Below are 24,860 nucleotides of genomic sequence, written 5' to 3'. Positions count from 1 at the left end.
TTGTGAATGTATAAATATATATAGATTTATACATATATAAAAATGGAAAAGGTTTTATATGTAAAAATGTTTGTGTAATATTTGTGAATACCTTATCCAAATAAAAATAAAATTATAAGAGAGAATTATCAACTTCCATTCTCTAGAATCTGAAGGAAAGATATTCTTCAGGGGACTAGTGTAGTGCCAAGACCATTTCCCCAATCAACAAGTGTGGACCCATGAATAGCATTTAACCTTGCCATTCTCAGTGGCTTTTCTTTAAAAAGTCAGTGTTAGTAATCTTTTGATTTCTTACTCAAGAGATTAAGATCAACTGGAATAAATTTAACATTAAATATATTTAGATTAGAAAATAAAAGTTCAGGAGTTGGTGAGATAAAAGATCACTCATTAATATTCTAAACAACAGAAGATTAAAATGACACATGGCTTCTTCTTGATTTATAGACTGAAGACAAATTACCAAGTCTAGTGCATAAAGGGAAAGAACTTAAATTTACATAGCAATTCCCAAATCAGGGCATTTCAAAATCTTTCATGAGTACACAGAACACTATAAATGTGCAATAAAGGCAAACTGTCGACACGTACAAAATCAAATCCCACAATGACTTAAGATAAATAACCAAATCTCTCCTATTGAATTAATTTGAGAAATGGACACCAGAAGAAATTGTCAGCTGCTTTTAAAATAGTGCCAAAGAAGTCTTCACTTCCATAGAAAGGGACATACCCTCTTATCTAAAAGACAGATCCTAACAGTGCATTACCAGTTTACTGTTGCAATGAAGTGTCAACATAAATTGTGAACAAATTTTATCTCTTGAACCTACAAGCTTCTAATGAGCAATACTTTAAATATTCAGAAATATTCTCACTGTTATAGAAATACAAATATGGGCACAGGTGTTGAATGCTTTATACAAAACATCCATTATTAAGTAGTGCAGGTAATTTCCCCCACCCCCTTCCCTCTTTAATTCCTCACTCTGGCCTCTTACCTCTTCTCCTCACCTTCCTACCTCCTCCCCCTTCCCTTTCTCCCATGATCCACTCTTGTCTGCTATCAGATTCCTCCTCCTCTAGCCTTTCACCTTTTCCACTTAGTCATTTTTCACCTCCCAGCTCCTCACTTTAAATTTCCTCCCCTATCCACCCACTTCGCTTATCACTTAGTTCAAAATTCAAGTTAAATTTATAGTGCAGTGGAGAGCATTTTCACTGGCTGCATCATGGTCTGGTATGGAAACACCAACGCTTTGAAAGGATAAGGCCCTCCCAAACATTGAGCACATCAACAGGAATCGCTATCATAGGAAAGCAGTATCAATCATCAGAGATCCCCACCATCCAGGTCATGCTCTCTTCACTGTTGCCATTAGGTAGGTCAAGAGCTCCAGGACTTGCACCACAAGATTCAAGAACAGTTTCTATCCCTCAGCCATCAGGCTCTTGAATAAAAAGGGATAAATACACTCACTTGCCCCATCATTGAAATGTTCCTACAACCAATAATCTCACTTTAAGGACTCCATCTCATTATTTCATATTCTTGTTATGTACTGGATTGGCACAGTTTGCTGTCTTCTGCACTCTGGTTGATCTTTCAGTGATCCTGTTTAGGTACTATTCTGAAGATTGCTGAGTATGCCACAAGAAAATAAATCCCAGTGTTGCATGTGGTGACATATCTGTACTTTGATAATGAAATTTACTTTGAACTTGGTCACCATATACAACTCTGAGATTCGTTTTCTTGCACGCAAACTCAATAAATCTAATAACCAGAATAGAATCAATGAAAGACTGCACCAACAGGGCAGACATCCAGAGTGCAAAAGACAGCAAAATGTCTTTTATAATAAGAAGAAATAAATGAGGAATAAATATCAAGAACATGAGATGAAGAGTACTTGAAAGTGAGTCCACAGATTGTGGGAACAATACAGTGATCAGGCAAGTGAAGTCGAGTAAAGTTATTCCCTTTGGTTCATGAGCCTAATGGTTGAGAGGTAATAACTGTTCCTGAACCTGGTGGTGTGAGTCTTGAGACTGATGGTTCACCCAGAGCTCCTGGTTCAAGATTCAAAGTTCATTTATTATCAAAGAATATATAAATTCTGCAACCTTAATATTTGCTTGCTCACAGGTAGCCAAAGCAAGAAACCCAAAAAAACCCAAATTAAATGAAAAAAAAATTTAAAAATCACACGATGTATGACAGAAAGAAAAAATGAATATAAATCATGCAAACAATTGAAGTAACAACAGCATATCGATCCAAAATTGAGTGCTCAGATCCAAACCTTGGAGCAGCTCAGAGTGGGAACAAAGCCTCGCTTATCAGTTCATCATAACAGGCACGAAGCATAGTAGCTGGGGCAGTCTTCATAGCATCAGCGCCATAGAGGGAGGAGTGAGCATCACAGAGAATGAGTGAAATCGGAGTGAAGACTGAATGATTTATGTAGACACACTCATCTTCCACGGTTTTTAAATCAAGTCTTTGACACTTTGGTGAATTCATTCAGATCTACAAATGAGTCCTGGAACATGGCCCAACCTGAAGCAATCCCAGAGCTGCTCCTCTGCCTCCTGCTCCTTAGCCTATTGCTGTATGCAGGTAGGACAGCCAAGTGATCAGATTTCCCGAAATTTGCTCTGGGCATGGAACAGTAGGCATTCCTTCTTACTATAGTTGTCTAGTGTGTTAGTGTTTCTATAGTGTTCATAGTAATTGGACAGGGATTTCTCAAAACAAGCTTGACCAAAATCTCCAACTATGAGATAAAATGTATTGAGGTGGACTATTTCTTGTTTGCTGATGGCATCATTCAGTATCTCAAGTGCTTGATTAATGTTGGCTATTGGTGGTATGTAAACTGCAGTCAGGTTCATGGAGGAGAACCCTCTTGGTAAACAGAACAGTCAGCATTTAATCATAAGGTGCTCAACATCGGGGTAACATGAGTATGACAAAGCTGCCATATTGGAGCACCACAGAGAGTTTACCATGAAACACACAACTCCACTTTCTGCCTTTTCTGAATCAGTAATTTGATACATTCTACGTATCAAGAAACCTTCGGGTCTGATTGCCGAATCTAGTGTACTCTCATAAGCCATGTCTTGGTGAAACGCAGAACACAACAATTCCTTATTCTTTGTGATACAGCACCCTTGCCTTCTCCAGCAACTGTAAATTTGTTAAGTTGATGGGTAGAGGGGGCCTATGCCTGCGCATTTCAGTCTGTCTTGGTGCCCCCTCCACCACCTGGCCTTGCTTCCGGCCATGGTGATGAATCTTCGTCCGATTAAAAGTTTCTGCTGACCTTCAGAAGATTGTGAAATTTGCAGTTCATTGTTTGCTGTTTAAAGGGAAATTACATGCTGCAGATAGAAGTCAGAATAATTCAAAAATATGTTTTGAAGTTTTGTACATAGCCTGCAGAACACTGTCATAGTGTGCCAGTGCCACCTTGCATTTAGCTTGTTCTCCTTAGCCTCCTCCCACCTTCTTATTCTGGCATCTGCTCCCTTCTTTTTAAGTCTTGATAAATGGTCTTGGCCTAAAAGGTCAATTATTTATTCATTTTCTAAGATGATGCCTGACCTGAGTTCCTCCAACATTTTATGTGTGCTGCTTTTCGACTTCCAGCATCTGCAGGATCTTGTGTATTCATTTAACCACCATAAAAAGAAACTCTAAACTTATATGAATGCCCTCAGTTACTTAGCTATATATTAGCTGCCTTCATAAGACTCAAGTTCTCTGGAATTCAAGAGATATTAGTCTGACAGCTTGGTCAACAGAACACTCAAGAAGTACACAGAATTATCTGCTTAATGACACTGAATGAAGGTCACAGTTGTCACTTTTACCTGATTCAACAATTACATCTATTTTTGTGAGGCTCAGAGTGAACAGCATGTACTCACCTGAATTGGCAGCAGTCTTCACCTGACCTTTGGAATAGTGATCTGTAATTATACACCACAATACTACTTAATGGAAAAATAGTATTACCACCCATTTCAACTTATCTAGATATTGGCATTCTTACAACTCAGCCTTTTCCAATGAACACAGGTGGAAACTATCTAAAATTAATGGAGGTGTATTTTCAAATGAATCAATAAAGTTTTGTTTTTAAATCTACACAAGCACCACCACCTGAAAAAATGTTTAGACCAAGGATACTTGTCAGTTAGCACTGAGTCAACTCTTTACTAAGATGCCTATAAAATGAATTTGAACTGCAATAAATAACAAAGCTCTTGGAGGTCTGTGGAATTTCTAAATGAAGAATCCAAGGATTGGCGAAGTCTCAGAGCACAGGGAAAACAGATTATGTATTTATGCTCTGAAAAAGGATTCAGGACAGGAGTTTGCATGGCCAGTGGGATTAAAGAGGTAGTTTCAATGCATTAGAAAGGAAAATGTTTAATAGTGTTAGGGGTTGCTGAAATCTAGGAACATGCGTAACAGTTGATTGAGAATAGGGGGTAATAAAAGAAATCTTTCAAATAGTCATTGTTCCTTTCCAAGCTATCATCTTCTGACTACATTTAACATTTCCATCCTCTGTTCCAATCAGACTGCAGCCTTTTGTTTATAGTGTAAAGTCTAAAGACTCATTTTCTACTTAGTCTTAAAATGGACAAACTACCAACAGTAGGTCAAGTAATTTTCAAAACTGGCTCATCTGGTGCAAAATTAATGAATTAACTGATCCACACAAGTTAATATTCAAATAACAAAATATTTAAATATGTAAAATACTGCTCAAAAATTAACATATTGAACAATAAAACTCAAAATAAAATTCATAGTTATTTTTCTTTAATATAATCACCAGAAAGCATATATGGGCATTTAAACATTTGGACAAACTGCAATAGGAATGTTGCTCAAGACTGATAATATTGACAGTTTCAATGTTAAGGAAGTTCTTGAAAAAAATGATAACACTGAATTTATATGTTATTGAAAAGGTACTGGCTAAAAATGAAGACCACAGGGTGCAAGGAGAAAGGAGTTTAATATTAAACAAACATAACCAAGGTCTTCACTAAACTGGCTTTGTATTAGTAATTGAAAAAACAAAGGGCCAACACAGGGAACCGTACAACATGGACTTAGTATGGGACATCTGTGGGCAAAGACACAGCTACTAAGAACAAGAGGTGGAAGTGCATTAACAGTTGGAGGAGCAGGAGATTTGAGGTGTAGTTTCAGCTAGAGGTCAGAGACTTTCACATGTAATAGAAATTTTCAACAAATAGCAAGAATTGACATAGAATCATCATATTTATTGTAACGGAATTAGTCGTCCCATATCATACATGCATTTACTACGAAAATACACCATTATAAAGTCATTCAACAAATTGTTTTTAAATTTCCATGGGCTGCAATAGCATCTTGTTGGTTAAAAGTGAGCTTATTTCAAAGATGGGGAAACAAATCGGAGCATGCATTGTCTCTCAGGGGAACTTCTACCCATCCTATTTTGCCCACAAGACTCCTTCCACCAATATTCTATCCTCTGGTTTCAATAGTATTTTTGCTATTGTACTTATTACTTTACATGTAACCTTTTGGAGATGACATGTCATTTAAAACTTTGACAAACCCCTCTATGGATGCACAGTGAAGGGTATCCTGATTCATATATTATAGCCTTTTATGGAAACACCAATGTCCAAAAATGGAAAAGCCAACAAAAAGTGGTGGATACAGCCCAGCCCATCACAGGAATCACCCTCCCCATCAGTGAGCACATTGACAGGAAGCAACGCCACAAGAAAGCAGGATCCATCATCAAGGACCCCCACTATCCACACCATGCTCTCATTTCAACTGCTGCCATCAGGAAGTATAGAAGCCTCATGTCCCATACCACCAGCTTTAGGGACAACTATTACTCTTCAATCATCAGGCTGCTGAACATCGAAACACACATAGAAAACCTACAACACAATACAGGCCCTTCGGCCCACAAAGCTGTGCCGAACATGTCCTTACCTTAGAAATTACCGAGGGTCACCCATAGCCCTCTATTTTTCTAAGCTCCACGTACCTGTCCAGGAGTCTCTTAAAAGACCCTATTGTATCCGCCTCCACCACTGTTACCAGCAGTCCATTCCACGCACTCACCACTCTCTGCAGAAAAAACTTACCCAACATCTGCTCTGTACCTACTTCTAAGCACCTCAAAACTCTGCCCTCTGGTGCTAGCCGTTTAAGCCCTGGGAGAAAGCCTCTGACTATCCACATGATCAATGCCTCTCATCATCTTATACACCTCTATCAGATCACCTCTCATCCTCTGTCGCTGCTAGGAAAAAAGGCCAAGTTCACTTAATCTATTCTCTAACGCATGCTCCCCAATTCAGGCAACACCCTGGTAAATGTCCTCTGCACCCTTTCTATGGCTTCCACATCCTTCCTATAGTGAGGCGACCAAAACTGAGCACAGTACAATGGGGTCAGTGGGGTCTGACGAGGGTCTGATATAGTTGCAACATTACTTCTCGTCTCCTAAACTCAATCCCACGATTGATTGCCAATGCACCGAATGCTTTCTTAACCACAGAGTCAATATGCACTGCAGCTTAGAGTGTCCTATGGACTTGGACCCCAAGATCCTCTGATCCTCCACACTGCCTAGAGTCTTACCATTAATACTATATTCTGCCATCATATGACCTACCAAAATGAACAACCTCACACTTATCTGAGTTGAACTCCATTTGCCACTTCTCAGCCCAGTTTTGCATCCTATCAATATCCCTCTGTAACCTGACAGCCCTCCACATTATCCACAACACAACCAACCTTTGTGTCATCAACAAATTTACTAACCCATCCCTCCACTTCTTCATCCAGTTCATTTATAAAAATCACAAAGAGCAGGATTCCCAGAACAGATCCCTGAGGCACACTACCAGTGACCAACCTCAATGCAAATTATGACCCATCTACAACCACTCTTTGCCTTCTGTGGGCAAGCCAGTTCTGGATCCACAAAGCAATATTCCCTTAGATCCCATGCCCCTTACTTTCTCAATAAGCCTTGCATGGAGTACCTTGTCAAATGCCTTGGAGAAATTCATATACACTACATCTACTGCTCTACCTTCAATGTGTTTAGTCACATCCTCAAAAAATTCCATCAGGCTCATAAGGCATGCTCTGCCTTTCACAAGCCATGCTGACTATTCCTAATCATATTATGCCTCTCCAAATGTTCATAAATCCTGCCTCTCAGAATCTTCTCCATCAACTTACCAATCATTGAAGTAAGACCAGTCTATAATTTCCTGGGTTATCTCTACTCCCTTTCTTAAAGAAACAATATCAGCAACCCTCCAATCCTCTGGAACTTCTTTCAACCCATTGATGATGCAAAGATCATCGCCAGAGGCTCAGCAATCTCCTCCCTCGCCTCCCACTGTAAGTCATCTCTGCAATTGCCAAGATCCTTTCCTGTAGTGAATATTGAAGCAAAGTACTCATTAAGTACCTCTGCTGTAGCCTCCGGTTCTATATATACTTTTGCACTGTCACACTTAATTGGTCCTATTCTCTCACATCTTATCCTCTTGCTCTTTACATACTTGTAGAATGCCTTGAGGTTTTCCTTAATCCTGTCTGCCAAGGCCTTCTCATGGCCCCTTCTGACTCTCCTAATGTCTTTCTTAAGCTCCATCCTGCTAGCCTTATAATCTTCTAGGTCTCTATCATTACCTAGTTTCTTGAACCTTTCGTAAGCTCTTCTTGTCTTCTTTATTAGAAGTACAATAGCCTTTGTACACGGTTCCTGTACCCTACCATCCTTTCTGTCTCATTAGAACGTACCTATGCAGAACTATATCACTATATATATATACACACACATATATATACACACATATATAAAACTGTATACCTATGCACAAATATCCCCTGAACATTTGCCACATCTCTTCCGTACATTTCCTTGAGAACATCTGTTCCCAATTTATGCTTCCAAGTTCCTGCTTTATATTCCCTCTTACTCCAACTAAACGCTTTCCTAACTTGTTTGTTCCTATCCCTTTCCATTGCTATGGTAAAGGAGATAGAATTGTGATCACTATCTCCAAAATGCTCTCCCACTGAGAGATCTGATACCTGACCAAGTTCATTTCCCAATACCAGATCAAATACAGGCATCTCCTCTTCTAGGCTTATCTACATATTGTGACAAGAAACCTTCTTGAACACATCAGACTCCACCCCATCTAAACCCTCACTCTAGGGACACACCAATTGATATTTGGGAAATTAAAATCTCCCACCATAATAACCCTGTTAGTATTACACCTTTCCAGAATCTGCCTCCCTATCTGCTCCTTGATATCCTGTCACTACTGGGTGGTCTATAAAAAGCACCCAGTAGGGTTATTGACCCCTTCCTGTTCCTAACTTCCACCCTCTGTAGACAATTCTTCTGGGCATTCCTCCTTTTCTGCAGCCGTGACACTATCTCTGATCAACAGTGCCATGCCCCCACCTCTTGCCTCCCCACCCGTCCTTTCTGAAACATCTAAGGCTGGGCACTCGAAGTAACCACTCCTGCCCGAGCCATCCAAGTCACAATATCCTAGTTCCAAGTACTGATCCACGCTCTAAAATTCCTCGCAAATCTCAAACCATCAGTCCACAGATAACTTCACTCCCCACAATACTGAACTGAACACTGAATGCAATCTATAGACTCAATTTCAATGACTCTACAACTCATGTTCTCACTATTATTTAATATTTGAACATTTCATCTCCTTTTGCACCTTGGCTGCTTGCCTTTGTGGGTATTTTTTCATTAAATATATTGCATATCTTTATTCTATTGTGAATGCCTGCAAGAAAATTAATCTCAGGTGACATCTCAGGTTTAAAAAGGGTTCTAGAAGTAAGCCTAGCAATTATAGACCTGTCAGTTTGACATCAGTGGTGGGTAAATTAATAGAAAGTATTCTTAGAGATAGTATTAATAATTATCTGGATAGACAGGATCTGATTAGGAGTAGCCAGCATGGATTTGTGCGTGGAAGGTCATGTTTGACAAACCTTATTGAATTTTTTGAAGAAGTTACGAGGAATGTTGACGAGGGTAAGGCAGTGGATGTAGTCTATATGGACTTCAGCAAAGCCTTTGACAAAGTTCCACATGGAAGGTTAGTTAAGAAGGTTCAGTCGTTAGGTATTAATGCTGGAGTAATAAAATGGATTCAACAGTGGCTAGATGGGAGATGCCAGAGAGTAGTGGTGGATAATTGTTTATCGGGATGGAGGCCGGTGACTAGCGGGGTGCCTCAGGGATCTGTTTTGGGCCCAATGTTGTTTGTAATATACATAAATGATCTGGATGATGGAGTGGTAAATTGGATTAGTAAGTATGCCAATGATACTAAGGTAGGAGGTGTTGTGGATAATGAGGTGGGTTTTCAAAGTTTGCAAGGAGATTTATGCCGGTTAGAAGAATGGGCTGAACGTTGGCAGATGGAGTTTAATGCTGAGAAGTGTGAGGTTCTACATTTTGGCAGGAATAATCCAAATAGAACATACAGGGTAAATGGTAGGGCATTGAGGAATGCAGAGGAACAGAGAGATCTAGGAATAACAGTGCATAGTTCCCTGAAGGTTGAGTCTCATGTAGATAGGGTGGTGAAGGCGGCTTTTGGAACGCTGGCCTTTATAAATCAAAGTATTGAGTACAGAAGTTGGAATGTAATGTAATGTACAAGGCATTGGTAAGGCCAAATTTGGAATATTGTGTGCAGTTCTGGTCACCGAATTATAGGAAAGATATCAATAAATTAGAGAAAGTGCAGAGATGATTTACTAGGATGTTACCTGGGTTTCAGCACTTAAGTTACAGAGAAAGGTTGAACAAGTTAGGTCTCTATTCATTGGAGCGTAGAAGGTTGAGGGGGGATTTATCGAGGTATTTAAAATTTTGAGAGGGATAGATAGAGTTGACGTGAATAGGCTGTTTCCATTGAGAGTAGGGGAGATTCAAATGAGAGCACATGATTTGAGAGTTAGGGGGCAGAAGTTTAAGGGAAACACGAGGGGGTATTTCTTTACTCAGAGAGTGATAGCTGTGTGGAATGAGCTTCCTGTAGAAGTAGTAGAGGCCAGTTCAGTTGTGTCGTTTAAGGTAAAATTGGATAGGTATATGGACAGGAAAGGAGTGGAGGGTTATGGGCTGAGTGCGAGTAGGTGGGACTAGGTGAGAATAAGAGTTCGGCACGGACTAGGAGGGCCGAGATGGCCTGTTTCCGTGCTGTGATTGTTATATGGTTATATGACATGTAGGTACTTCGATAATAAATTTACTTTGAACTTTTAAGCATGAATTAAATCACTGAGCACTGTAATTATCTAACGACCTACCTCTGGGGTCATTTTGGTAGCAGTTTACATTCCACCTCAGGCCAATGTCAAGCAGGCTTTAAATAATCTAAGCAATGGGATTAACGTGCACGAATCAGCATACTCTAATTCCTTCACCATTATTTTGGGATATTTTAACCAAGCCAGTCTGAAAAAAATCACTAAGCAACTACCATCAATAGATTACTTGCAATACCAGAGGAAACACCACACTGGACCATTGCTACACCACCATCAAGAATGCCTACCTTGTTATTCCACCTCCTCACTTTGGGAAGTCTGATCACCTGGCTGTACTTCTACTCCCTGAGTATAGGCAGAGACTGAAGAGTGCAACACCAGCAGTGAGGACCAAGAAGGTTTGTAAAAGGGAAGCACAGGAGTGCCTACAGGACTACTCTGAATCAGTGGGCTGGACTGTAATCAGGGATTCATCTTCAAATCTGGATGAGTATTCTGTACTTGTTACCAACTTCCTTAAAACCTGTGTGGATGAGCGTGCACCCACAAAGACTTACTGTACATTCCCAAACCAAAAGCTGTGGATGAACCAGGAGGTATGTCACCTGCTGAAGGCTAGATCTCTGGCATTCAAGTCTGGTGACTCAGGTGCATACCAGAAAACCAGGTATGATTTGCGGAGGGCTATTTCAAGGGTGAATAAACAATTTGGAACGAGGTTGGAGGTGACATTGGATGCATGGCAACTGTGGTAGGCTCTGTAAGACATTACTTCCTGCAATGTGAAACCCAATAGCATGAATGGCAGCGATGTTTCTCTACCAGATGAACTCAACACCTTCTATGCCCGCTTTGAGATGGAGAACATAACTACAGCTGTGAAGATCCCTGCTACATTTCATGACCCTGTGATCTCAGTCTCAGAGGCTGATGTTAGGCTGTCTTTAAAGAGAGTGAAAGCTCGCAAGGCAGAAGGTCCCGATGGAGTACCTGGTAAGGCTCTGAAAACCTATGCCAACCAACTAGCGGGAGTACTCAAGGACATTTTCAACCTCTCACTGCTATAGGTGGAAGTTCCCACTTGCTTCAAAAAGGCAACAAATATACCAGTGCCTAAGAAGAATAATATGGGGGCTGCCTTAATGACTATCACCTAGTAGCACTTACATCGACAGTGATGAAATGCTTTGAGAGGCTGGTCATGATTAGATTGAACTCCTGCCTGAGAAAGGACTTGGACCCATTGCAATTTGCCTATTGCCACAATAGGTCAATGGCAGACTGAATCTCAGTGGCTCTTCACACGGCTTTAGACCACCTGGGCAACACAAACACCTACATCAGCATGCTGTTCATTGATTATAGCTCAGCATTTAATACCATCATTCCCACAATCCTGATTGAGAAGTTGCAGAACCTGGGCCTCTGTACCTCCCTCTGCAATTGGATCCTCGACTTCCTAACCAGAAGACCACAATCTGTGCGGATTGGTGATAACATATCCTCCTCCCTGATGATCAATACTGGAGCACCTCAGGGGTATGTGCTTAGCCCACTACACTACTCTGTACATACACATGACTGTGTGGCTAGACATAGCTCAAATACCATCTATAAATTTCCTGACAATACAACCATTATTGGTTGTATCTCAGGTGGTGATGAAAGGGCATACAGGAGTGAGATATGCCAACTAGTGGAGTGATGCTGCAGCAACAACCTGGCACTCAACATCAGTAAGATGAAAGAGCTGATTGTGGACTTCAGGAAGGGTAAGATGATGGAACACACACCAATCCTCAAATGGAGAGGGTGAGCAGTTTCAAGTTCCTGGGTGTTAAGACCTCTGAGGATCTAACCTGTTTCCAACGTACCGATGTAGGTATAAAGAAGACAAGACGGCGACTATATTCGGAGCTTGAAGAGATTTGGCATGTCAACAAATACACTTAAAAATTTCTATAGTTGTACCGTGAGGAGCATTCTGACAGGCTGCATCACAGGACTGAAAGAAGCTGCAGAAGGTTGTAAATCTAGTCAGCTCCATCTTGGGTACTAGCCTACAAACTGCCCAGAACATCTTTAAGGAGCAGTGTCTCAGAAAGGCAATGTCCAATATTAAGGACCTCCAGCACCCAAGTATGCCCTTTTCTCACTGTTAAGGCACACACTCAATGATTCAGGAACAGCTTCTTCCCCTCCACCATCTGATTCCTAAATGGACATTGAATCTTTGGACACTACTTCACTTAAAAAAAAATACAGTATTTCTGTTTTTGCATATTTAAAAAAAATCTATTCAATATATGCATACCGTAATTGATTTACTTATTTATTACTACTTTTTTCTCTGCTAGATTATTTATTGCATTCAACTGCTGCTGCTAAGTTAACAAATTTCACATCACATGTCGGAGATAATAAACCTGATTCTGACATGGGCCACCCAAAAATATCAAGCAAACATTGTTTAGTCTCCAGCTTAAATAGTAAGTCATACAAAAGAAAAAAAATAAACAGATCTGGAATCAAATTGAGACCATATTACTTCAAAGAGTAAAGCAAGGATAACAAGGACCCAGTCAAGATTCTTTCAGATACAAAGAAAATAGGTTGATTGTCATCACACAAAATGCACAATTAAAGATCACAAATTAACAAGGATATTAAGGAAACAAAAATTCAGTCAAATTACAGTGTACAAATTATTGCCATTAATGATAATAAAACAGATTTTAAACAGCAACTCCACATACCATCCCTTATACACAGGGTAAATCAGAAATTACCTTGCCATTCCTTTGACAAATTTGTTTTTAGTATTAGGAAGATATCTATTCTGGTTGGAAAGGCAAAATGGGAACCTGTCTTTATGTTTGCCAAGCAATATCTCATCTTGGGAGGCATAATTAAATCGATAAGATAATAGAGTCCCTTTTAAACCTGGGGGTTCTTTGCCCTGCCTCATCCCAAGACAACAGCCCTGTTTGGCCAGTTTGGAAACCACACGGCCATTGGTTATCACTAGCAAAATCAGTTTGCCCCTTCGCTGGCCATAGCTGTTCCAGACATTGTGACCCTGAATGAGGATCTTTCTAGTGGGACTGACCTTTATTATGTTATTATTGATTAGGCTAATGCTCTCTTCCTCCATTCCAATTGTTAAGTCATCCTAAGATCAGTTGCATTTACCTGGAAGGGCCTTCAGTACACCTTGACATGGTTTCCACAGGGATATGTGTGGTGGCATGTGATTTTTGTGAATGAGCCCTATCCCCAAGCATTAAAGTAGCTCACTAAATATATAAAAAATGTGCTATTATGGAAATCCTCTGAAGAGGTGGCTTCTGAAGCTCTTAATACTATGTGAGGGGATGGGAAACTAACCCCGATAAAGTATGGGTCCAGCTACAGCTGTTCATTTTCTGAGAATACAATGGACTAAGGATAATTCCGGATAAGGTCAGAAATAAAATCCAGACATAGCACCTCTATGACAAAACAAGAAGCCCAATGCTTTGCTGGCCTCTTGGGAAACAGGCGGCACCACATATCCCATTTGACTATGCCTTTTTGAGCCCTGTATGCTGTGACCAGAAAGAAATTTATTTTAATATGGGGCCCCAAGCAACAATCAGCTACTGAAGCTGCAAAGTAGGCCATCACCGCAGCATTACACATCTCGTTGCGCAGAGGGCATCTTCTTTGAACTACAAGTTTCTGTTAAAGATAATGTGACAGTCTGGAGTCTGTGGTAGAAGTATGGAGCCTCTGGGTTTCTGGTCCTGAAAGTTTCCTGAAGCTGCCACCAGATACACTGCATTAAAGAAACAGCTTTTTGCCTGTTACTGAACTCTAACAGAGACTAAAACACACACAGGGGATCATCTCATCCCTCTCCAACTTGACTTTCCTATTATGAGATTGGCATTCTTTGACACACTTGCCTATAAGGTAGGGCGTGCACAACAGAGTTCAGTCGTCAACTGGAAGTAGCATAATTCTGCAAAGGCACTGGACAGAATTTGTAAAGTATGCGAACTGGTTTGACTCAGGCTATGTCACTCACACCTGAAGTTACTCCAGGCGAAGCCTCATCTGTGGTGTGGGGAATTCACTTTAATCTTGTCTCCTGCTCAGCAACAGCACTCCTGCTTCACCAATGGCTCTGGGACATGGACGAGTGGTCGTCGTGTTTGAAAGGCTGCTACCATTAACCTTCTCACCCAACAAGTGCTGAAGAAGGAAGGCTCTGATTGGCCGAGTCAATATGCAGAGCCTTCAGCAGTTCATACTGCTATCATGCACAAACCGAAGCTCATAGTTATACCGATTCCTGGGCTGCTGCTAACGGACTTGCTGTCCAGTTGCCCTGATGGAACTAGCAGCCCAATACCATTATGGGATGTTCTTTATGGGGAACAGAGATATGGAAAGACATTTGGAACCAATCAGTGCACGTTACTATTACAATTTACCATGTTGACACCCAATTGAAAGATGATTCACAATGTGACAATTTAACTAAATTGCAGAGAAACTCGCTTGTGATGTCTAGCATGGTGATGCCTCGCCCCCACCCTCATAATAGCATAATTGCCACTTGCTCAGTGAGCCCATGAATTTTCTGCTCGCAGCATGTAAGGTGTTTGTACAAGTTAAACACTGTAGGCTTGTTAAAAAATACTTGCTAATACTGTACACTCTCTTGGCCTCGAGGCAGCAGTGGCATGAAAACAAAAGACAAAAGTGTTCATCCTGTCTCTGCATGTCTCTTAGTGATTATGGATTGCACCCCTGCTTGAGGGGTCTTTCACTCAGATCTTAGGACTGCACCTGGACTGAAGAATCATGATCATCTTGCCTAGAACCCAGTTGATTTCATGAGTCAAAACTTCTGGTCAAGATGGCGCCAGCGAACTATGATTCCTCAGGCAACCTCTCTCCAGACAGCAAATCTCTCCAATTATGTCACTTTTTCTACACCTTCTGCTTGTCCTTTTTTTCTTGTTTGTGTTACAGAAGCTGTTGGAGCTGGTGACATACAGATTGGAACTCCATCGAATGATCCAGCACTCTTGTGTCTGGAGAGCTATCTCGTGGAGATCGGTGGGGGTTGTCGAAAAGGTCCAAGAATACGAGCTGGCTCATGGAAAAAACCAGAGACAGGGTACAAGGTTATGAACAAGTCCATCTTGAAGCAATAAGGAAGACTGAAAGACCGAGATGAATGCAGAGGGGGTCAGCGATGGTCCTTGTATGCTGACGAAAAGCTGTTTTGGATATTCTGAGATTTATGTGATCATTGGACTGTACTTTATATTGGTTTGCTTCAGCTTTTCGGTGTTTTCTTTCTCATGGCTGATTGGCAGGCGGGAGTTTTGATGCTACTGTTGCTGTTCTTTTCTGTGTCAGGGATTGTTATTGTTGCTGTTTTTTCTGCAGGGGAGGGTGGGGTATTTGATGTTATTGTTGCTGTTCTCTTTCTGTATGGGAAGGGGATGGGGGATTTTTGGGGTCTGTGAACTTTGTTTCTTTTCTTTTTCATGCCGGTTGGGGGGGGGGGGGGAGGAGTGGAGTTGATGTATTTTCTTTCATCAGCTCCCATGGTCTTTCTGTATTTCACTGCTATCTGGAGAAGACAAATATCAGAGCTGTTTTGTATATACTTTGACAATAAAATGGATTGAATCTTCGAATCAAAATTCGGAGCTCTCCCGACAACAGCGACAATCAAATTCCCTGACAACAGCAACAAATCAAATCTCCCAACAATAGCAACAATCAAATGCAGACTACGAACCATGATCCCCGAAATCTTTGTAACTTACTACGAATTATTTTGTGTTTTCTATTTTTTGTTAATAACTTAGGCTGAAGTTATTTTGTTGTATTTATATGCTTAGCACTTCATTTCCTGGACACTCAAACTGTCTCTGATCAACAGAGCAGTCCATTACACTGACAGTAGTCAAAACTGAGAGTAAGCTACAGGCATGATGAACACCAGAGATTGAAGACCTTTATTACTGTCTTAAATGTCAGTAGCGTAATGAGAAATAAATAAGTCTTAAGTTAAAATTGCACCGTACTGATCTATTAAAAGGATCAATGCAATACATTTTGAAAATAAGGTGGGTGAAATTCATAACATGGAAATTTTCAAAATAATGTGATTCCTGGAGTAAATCAACCTAACTACTGAAGCATAAAGGCAAATACAAGATGCTGTTTATGTTGTTTATGTAGCAGGCCATCTCACTTGTCAGATTCCCTTGGTAATGCAATTGTATTTATAGACATTGAATTGCAAAAACAAACCACCTATTGTAACAACTGTTGGGTGGAATAAATTTAAACATCTAAAACAGGTTAATTTAACCAAGGAAAAACTCATTTATCATACACCACAAAATACTTCCCCCTTAAGTTTACTTTTTATTACGAAATACATTAATTTTAAACACAAGCCTTCAATAAGGTAAGGCTTACTGACAATTCAGCTAAAAAGATTAGCACCAAATAAAAGCCGACAACTTGCCAGATTTAACTTCCGTCAGGGTTTAGAGTACACCTTCCAAACCAAATATGAAGACTTTTACTCTTATGTTAAATACTCATAGTCAAGAAATACCCGGAAATGTATCTTTAACTCAACTGGCAGCAACTATCTTCAGAGTTCCAACAATTCACTATACAAAGAGGAAACATAATCGACCGCATTATTCTTTACTTTGAATTATAGCAACACCAAACTCAAATGTTATATTTACAAAATGTACAGTAGGTTAAGCGCTAATTCAAGTTTTAGCAAGAAGACATTAAGGGAATTAAGTTGAGGCGTGTTTTGACAGTATGGCTGGTATTTGGAAAGGAGAGAGGTATGTTTTAGGTAAACTCCAGTGCAGGTTAGCCTCCCTCTGTGGCACGTACACCATTAAAGCACACATATTAATACTAATACAGTACTAGCATAGTGTCAGCTACTTCCTTACCCACAGAGCTTTCCTGCGTTCCTCTCCCAAAACTTTTCCTTACTTCGTTTCATCGGCAGCGCCAGACTACAACGGTAAACATGCTGGGAACTAACACGGGTGGAAGCCGACCGAGTCGAGAGGAGAGTAAAGCCAGCGAAAGGACGGAAGAGGAGCGACGAGCCCGTACCCAGTGCCTCCTCAGACCTTCCGCCTGGGACTCCAACCGCCCCGCCGCCGCTCGCGCCCGCGCCCGCGCTCGCCCCCCCCCGCCGTGGACGCGCGCGCGCGCCCGGCGCCCTGGCGCTGGAGGTCTCGCCCGCACAGAGAGACGCGGGGATACTCTTGACGCTGCGCTGAGGTATCGTTGATTAAAAAAAAAACTGGCGTAAACCGCGCCTCCTAAAGCAGGAGCAATTTGATGAAACAGGATTAACGTAGAATATGAGAACTCAATGTATAAAATATAGTCATTGTTGATGTATATCTAAAGAGTCTGTTTCAGTTAAATAAACTAATCACGCGCTCTGTTACGTATTTCCCGTGCCGTGGTGACGTAACGCACGTTGCGCGGGAACTGTCGACATGGAGACGGCAAACGGTGCGGAGCCGGGAGTTGGTGATGGGGACGGGCCCGAGGCGAGCGGGAGCTCCGCGGCTCGAACATCATCCACCGGTGCTGCTGCTGCTGCTGCGTACGAGCTTCCCTGGTGAGCGATCATCCGTGCGGCATGTTGTAATGGGGTTCAGGCAGCGGCCCGGCCGGCCCTGACGGGGCGGGTGGTCGGGCAGCCCTTCCCGGGTGACGAATACTCCATTTCTGGGTGATTGATAAAGGCCACTTTTGAGCCAGAGTTTTATGTACCGTCTGGAATGCTCTTCCTCCAACTTGAGCCAGGACTCAGTGGGTACTTCAGGGAGACTGAGCGCATCAGTGAATTGTTTCCTCTGTCCACCTATGTTAATTTATGTTATGAAAACGATTGTGTTGTTGCTGCAAAGTGTTGGTTGTCTTGTCACTTATATCTTGAGTATATATGACTAGGCCAATAAACTTGAATCTGAACACCTGGTAGTTCAGTATATACCGACTCAGTCCTGAAGAAGGGTCTCGGCCCGAAACGTCGACTATCTGTTCATATCCTTAGATGCTGCCTGGCTTGCTGAGTTACTCCAGCATTTTGTGTCTGTTGCTTTGGATTTCCAGCATCTGCTTTATCTAGTTAGGTATATAGATGTCTGTTTCTGGAGTTAGCTTCTGTTGCCAATTTGATAGTAACTGGAACTTAAATTATGGAATGTTAGCTGGGGGAGGGTATTGACGTTGGTTTACTTTTTTCGATGAATTTGAATGGGTTTGAGGTGACATTGTTGGTTGAAATGTTTACTGTAAATAATCCAAATCTTAGAAGCATTTGTGACACCATGAATCATCAGTGCAGGTCTGACATTTTTATTGTACTATTTATTAATACACCTTTTCAGAAATACCTGGAGAAGGCTAACTGTCTTTGTACACTATTCTACTATTCAATACGTTGACTTGGTGCATTCTGACAGACTGCATCTCCAGCTGGTAAGAGATATGGGGGTGGGGGGTGGCTACTGCACAGGATCAAAGTAAGTTGGGAAAGTTGTAAAATTAGCTCCATCATGGACAGCAGCCTGTATGTCATCCAAGACATCTTAAAGGAGCAGTGCCTGTGTCAATCATTAAGAATCCTCTTCTCATTGTCACTGTCAGGAAGAAGGTACAAAAGCTTGAAAGCGTGCACTCACAGTGATTCAGGAACAGTTTTTTTTCCACTCGTCCATTCAATTTCTAAAAGGACACTGAACCTATGGACACTACCTCACTTTTTTATTTTTGTTTTTGCACTACTTATTTAATTACAAACACATACTTGTGTTTTTCTATATTTATCATATTTTGTACTGCTGCCCCAAAGTTAAGAAATTCTACGACATATGCCGGTGATATTAAACCTGATTCTGCAGAAGTAGGCTACTGGCTTCCTCAAGCCTGGTGTGATGCTGAGATTTGATTATGAATATGGCTGAGATCTCCCACGCTTCATCTCCTTTCTGTGACAGTTCATTATTGCCCTCAAGGCCCTGATCTTGCCAAAGTTTATCTATCTCTTTAAAAATCTAGCCTCCACATCCCTTTGGCATTGGGAGTTCTGGGGATTCACTACTCTGTGAAAAGAAATCCCCACACACCTCAGTTTTAACTGACTGCCTTGTCTTGTAACTATGTATGCCTCCTGGTTTGAAATTCTCCCATTAGTGACATTGTATTTTGTATATTTCAATAAGATCACTCCTCATTCTTCTCAGCTTCAAGGAGTATAGATCCAACTTCTTCAGCCACTTATGATAATACACCATATTCCTGTCTGATTTCCTTCCACCCCTACAGAGTCTCAAAATTGACTTGAGTCTGCAATATTTTAAACATTTGAGAATCTAAAACTGGATAAAGAATAAACTCCAGAGTTTAATAAAGTAGTTCCAAGTTGGTTCAGTTATTGAACTATTATCCTGAAACCCTGTTTCCTGATTTGAGGCTCTCCTAGAGGAAACAGCAGCTCTCAAACCATCTTGGATTTCTCACCGCTTAGCTGAAAGCCTGTTTTACTCCGTCTCATTTGACTGATGTCAAGGAGTTATTTCTCCCCATACTTAGAGAAGCATTGACAGAAATGCAGATTTCATTTCCAAGGGTGGAATTCTTTACTGTAGAGAATTTGAGACGGACATACTTTATTGATCCCGAGGGAAATTGGGTTTCGTTACGGTCGCACCAACCAAGTATAGTGTAGAAATATAGCAATATAAAACCATAAATAATTAAATAATAATAAGTAAATTATGCCAAGTGGAAATAAGTCCAGGACCAGCCTATTGGCTCAGGGTGTCTGACACTCCGAGGGAGGAGTTGTAAAGTTTGATGGCCGCAGGCACGAATGACTTCCTATAATGCTGCGTTGCATCTCGGTGGAATGAGTCTCTGGCCGAATGTACTCCTGTGCCTAACCAGTACATTATGGAGTGGATGGGAGTCATTGTCCAAGATGGCATGCAACTTGGACAGCATCCACTTTTCAGACACCACCGTCAGAGAGTCCAGTTCCACCCCCACAACATCACTGGCCTTACGAATGAGTTTGTTGATTCTATTGGTGTCTGCTACCCTCAGCCTGCTGCCCCAGCACACAACAGCAAACACGATAGCACTGGCCACCACAGCCTCGTAGAACATCCTCAGCATCGTCCAGCAGATGTTAAAGGACCTCAGCCTCCTCAGGAAATAGAGACGGCTCTGACCCTTCTTGTAGACAGCCTCAGTGTTCTTTGACCAGTCCAGTTTATTGTCAATTCGTATCCCCAGGTATTTGTAATCCTCCACCATGTCCACACTGACCTCTTGGATGGAAACAGGGGTCACCGCTGCCTTAGCCCTCCTCAGGTCCACCACCAGTTCCTCGGTCTTTTTCACATTAAGCTGCAGATGATTCTGCTCACACCATGTGATAAAGTTTCCCACTGTAGCCCTGTACTTAGCCTCATCTCTCTTGCTGATGCATCCAACTATGGCAGAGTCATCAGAAAACTTCTGAAGATGGCAAGACTCTGTGCAGTAGTTGAAGTCCGAGGTGTAGGTGGTGAAGAGAAAGGGAGACAGGACAGCTCTACCTTCATCAAACATCTTCGTTGCCTTCTTGAAAGACTCAAATCAAGCTCGTAACACACAATTGTTCTTCAGAAAAAAGCTATGCCAACTGTTCCTAATTAGGACAAGTTTTCCAATTGCTCATGAATCCTATTCCCCTAAATCCTCTTCAGTAATTTCCCTACCATTGATGTGATACTCACTGTCTATAGTTTCCAGGATTATCTCTATTTCCCTTCTTGAATAAAATAAAAACACTATCTGCTTGCCAGTCCTCCAGGGCTTTGCTTGCCTGTAGCTAGAGAGAACATGTATATACTAGTCAAGGAACCAGCAATTCCATTTCTTGGCTCTCTCAATAACTTAGGGTACACCCCATTAAGTCCTGGGACATCCATCATAATATCCAAGAGACCACATACTACTTCCTTTATCTTGAATGCCAAAGCATATTAGCATGATGCACAGTAATCCCCTTATCCTCCACAATAAATACTGATACTATGTGCTCACTTGGGACCTCACCCATATCCTCCACCTCCAAGCACGTGTTCCCTATACTCAGTGCCCTGACTAAACAAGGCCAGCATGCTAAATGTCTTCTTTGCCAACTTGTCTGGCCATGATGTCAGTTACTGCAAACAATATTCTTATACTTCTAGATCCCCTGTCTACAACACTCCCTAGGGCTTGACCATTCAATGAGCGAGTCCTAGTCTGGTTTGAATTCCCAAAATGCCACACTTCACACATATCATTTGCCAATCTTTGGCCCACTTATCTAGCTGATCAAGATGCCCCTGTAATTTTTGATCATCATCTTCACTACCAATTTTAGTATCACCTGTGTACTTACTAACTATGCTTTGCAAATTCACATCAATAGCCTTTACATAATAATGTATGACAAAGGTTCCAGCGCTGACCCCATGGCACATCAGTTACAGGCCTCCAATCCAAGAAAGAACTTCCAATGATCACTCTCTACTTTCTACATCAAGTCAATTCTCTCTCTCTCTCTCTCTCTCTCTCTCTCTCTCTCTCTCTCCTCTCTCTCTCTCTCTCTCCCTCTCTCCCTCTCTCCCTCTCTCCCTCTCTCCCTCTCTCCCTCTCTCCCTCTCTCCCTCTCTCCCTCTCTCCCTCTCTCCCTCTCTCCCTCTCTCCCTCTCTCCCTCTCTCCCTCTCTCCCTCTCTCCCTCTCTCCCTCTCTCCCTCTCTCCCTCTCTCCCTCTCTCCCTCTCTCCCTCTCTCCCTCTCTCCCTCTCTCCCTCTCTCCCTCTCTCCCTCTCTCCCTCTCTCCCTCTCTCCCTCTCTCCCTCTCTCCCTCTCTCCCTCTCTCCCTCTCTCCCTCTCTCCCTCTCTCCCTCTCTCCCTCTCTCCCTCTCTCCCTCTCTCCCTCTCTCCCTCTCTCCCTCTCTCCCTCTCTCCCTCTCTCCCTCTCTCCCTCTCTCCCTCTCTCCCTCTCTCCCTCTCTCCCTCTCTCCCTCTCTCCCTCTCTCCCTCTCTCCCTCTCTCCCTCTCTCCCTCTCTCCCTCTCTCCCTCTCTCCCTCTCTCCCTCTCTCCCTCTCTCCCTCTCTCCCTCTCTCCCTCCCTCTCTCCCCCTCTCCCCCTCTCCCCCTCTCCCCCTCTCCCCCTCTCCCCCTCTCCCCCTCTCCCCCTCTCCCCCTCTCCCCTCTCCCCCCCCCCTCCCCTCCCCTCCCTCTCCCTCTCCCTCTCCCTCTCCCTCTCTCCTCCCCAGATCCCATTTGATCTAATCTTCCAGAGTAGCCTGCAATATGGGACCCTGTCAAAGGCCTTGCTTGAATCCAAATTTTAAAAAATCTAGGACTGGAGTTTTAGTTTTTGAATAATCATAAGGATATGAGCAATTTCTTCATTCAGATTATTGTAAATCATTGTAAACTTTATTCCAGACAACTGTGGAGGCTGAGTCATAGAACGTATTCAAGGCCAGTAAGGGAATGAAGGGTTAAGGGGAAAAGCAGACAAAATCATAATACACATTAAATCATAATTAAATATTATTAGCCAATTAATAATTTAACATCTATATCCAGTCTACACTTATCACCAGTCATGATCAGGAAGTCAGCAGGAACCGAATGGGGTACTAACCTATCAACATCTAGCCGTGCACTATGTTTCTCAGTCACCAAATATTGCGCACCCACCTGGGAGAGAAGTTTTCACACAAAAATCATCGATACTTCTATGAAAATAATCTCAGGAACTCTAAAATCCACACCTGGCCAAAGGATCCCAACAATGAGAGCAGCAGCACCCCCGGAGTGTAGAAGAGCAGATTCAGCAAAATTCCACAAGCATATCCAAAATACGCCCTGCAAAATTCCAGTTCATAAATTCATTGAAAATGCTCCTCCAACTTCCCTACTCAAATCCTGAAAACCTTTCTACAACTTGAAAAACCTCGACTCCTATGACCAACACACAGAATGGCACTAATACTGGCACACCAACATGCCATCCCGCACCTTCCCCCAACCAGAGATCTGATCGACAAACCCACCTCACTCCTCCCAGGCTTTACTACAGCTACCAGAGAGAACGGGACAGCTGCAAATAGACTCTTGAAGTTGACGGGCCAAAAGAGCGCAAATATTATACCGATGGGGTGCCCGACAAACCACAGCTTGTCTCTGTGGTGTCCCAACCCAGGGCATCCTCCACCTGGTCCAAACGTGCCCTTTCAGCAAGATCCGAGACAGTCGCCACGGCCCATTGATGAAGCCATGAGCTGGAGGAGTGGCTTGACAAAAAACAACCAGAAATGTGAGAACAACACCTGCCATACAAAACCACAAAAATGGCTGACACACAGGAAGTTTATTTAACTAATACTCTTAATTTGACTATATTTATCATTTTTTAAAATTTTTGAACCCTTCTTTACAACTTTAAAATATTTCTTGCATTTACCTGCTGTCAAAGGACTTCATTAAAGTCCATTCTTGTGTGATACGAAGTCAATATTTCACAATGTCCTTGTGAATCACCTTTGGGAAGCTGCTTACTACACAAAAAGGTACAAGGGATTACTAACCTCAATCCTACTCCTGTACTTATAAAATCTATTACAAAAACATCCAGTACTGCTTTTTGTAAATAGGACTAGCACACCAATTTTAATAGTACATGAGCCTTTATTGCAAGAAGAATAAAGTCCAAAAGGATACATTATTTCAATTCAACATTGTTTTGGCAAAACTACACCGAGCAAAATGGATTAAATTGTGTTTTTGATCAACACAAAAATGCTGGAGGAACTCAGCAACTCAGGGAGCATCCATGGAGGGAAATAAACAGACATTTCAAACCCAGGCCCTTTATCAGGACTGGAAAGGAAGCCAGAATTAAAAAGTCAGGGAGGGAGAATAAATATTTTTTGTCTCTTTACCCAAGGAAACATAAATTTGTTTTGGAGCAACATATATGGACTAGATTGATTATGAGAAGAGAAAATGCATCATAATTTTCATATTAAAAAAAATGGTGTGGGTGGACTTTCAACTCAAGCTTATCCACAGCAGATGTTTAATTAGGTGATGGTGGATCTCACTTTGCTTCAGCTCCACTTTCCCGCCTGTTCCCAGAACACCTTATTCCAACATAGTCCAGAGTCTTGCCATCTTCAGAAGTTTTCTGATGACTCTGCCATAGTTGGATGCATCAGCAAGGGAGATGAGGCTGAGTACAGGGCTACAGTGGGAAACTTGCTGAGGATGTTCTACGAGGCTGTGGTGGCCAGTGCTATTGTGTTTGCTGTTGTGTGCTGGGGCAGCAGGCTGAGGGTAGCAGACA

The 24,860-nt window shown here is 41.9% G+C and overlaps 2 protein-coding genes across 3 annotated transcripts in view; one reads left to right on the top strand and one right to left on the bottom strand.

The window, feature by feature from the left end:
* Positions 1-17,627, bottom strand: part of LOC132395850 (E3 ubiquitin-protein ligase rififylin-like) — a 49,980-nt gene extending 32,353 nt beyond the window's left edge. Inside the window, exons 1-2 of one of the 2 annotated variants that reach the window (XM_059972968.1) lie at positions 17,386-17,627; positions 3,943-3,984 (exon numbers count right to left, since the gene is read on the bottom strand). The gene's annotated coding sequence lies outside the window, so the exon portion shown is untranslated. The remainder of the gene's footprint in view (positions 1-3,942; positions 3,985-17,385) is intronic. The other variant, XM_059972969.1, reaches the window with a different exon arrangement.
* Positions 17,628-17,855: 228 nt separating this feature from the next.
* rfc2 (replication factor C (activator 1) 2) overlaps positions 17,856-24,860 on the top strand; it is a 62,635-nt gene continuing 55,630 nt past the window's right edge. Inside the window, exon 1 of the mRNA XM_059972967.1 lies at positions 17,856-18,074. Within this exon, the coding sequence (XP_059828950.1) occupies positions 17,950-18,074 (125 nt within the window). The 5' untranslated portion in view covers positions 17,856-17,949. The remainder of the gene's footprint in view (positions 18,075-24,860) is intronic.

Source organism: Hypanus sabinus, chromosome 6 (assembly GCF_030144855.1).
Source record: "Hypanus sabinus isolate sHypSab1 chromosome 6, sHypSab1.hap1, whole genome shotgun sequence".
Taxonomy (NCBI): domain Eukaryota; kingdom Metazoa; phylum Chordata; class Chondrichthyes; order Myliobatiformes; family Dasyatidae; genus Hypanus; species Hypanus sabinus.
Note: the sequence above shows the minus strand (reverse complement) of the source record. Positions and strands in the feature narration are given on the sequence as shown.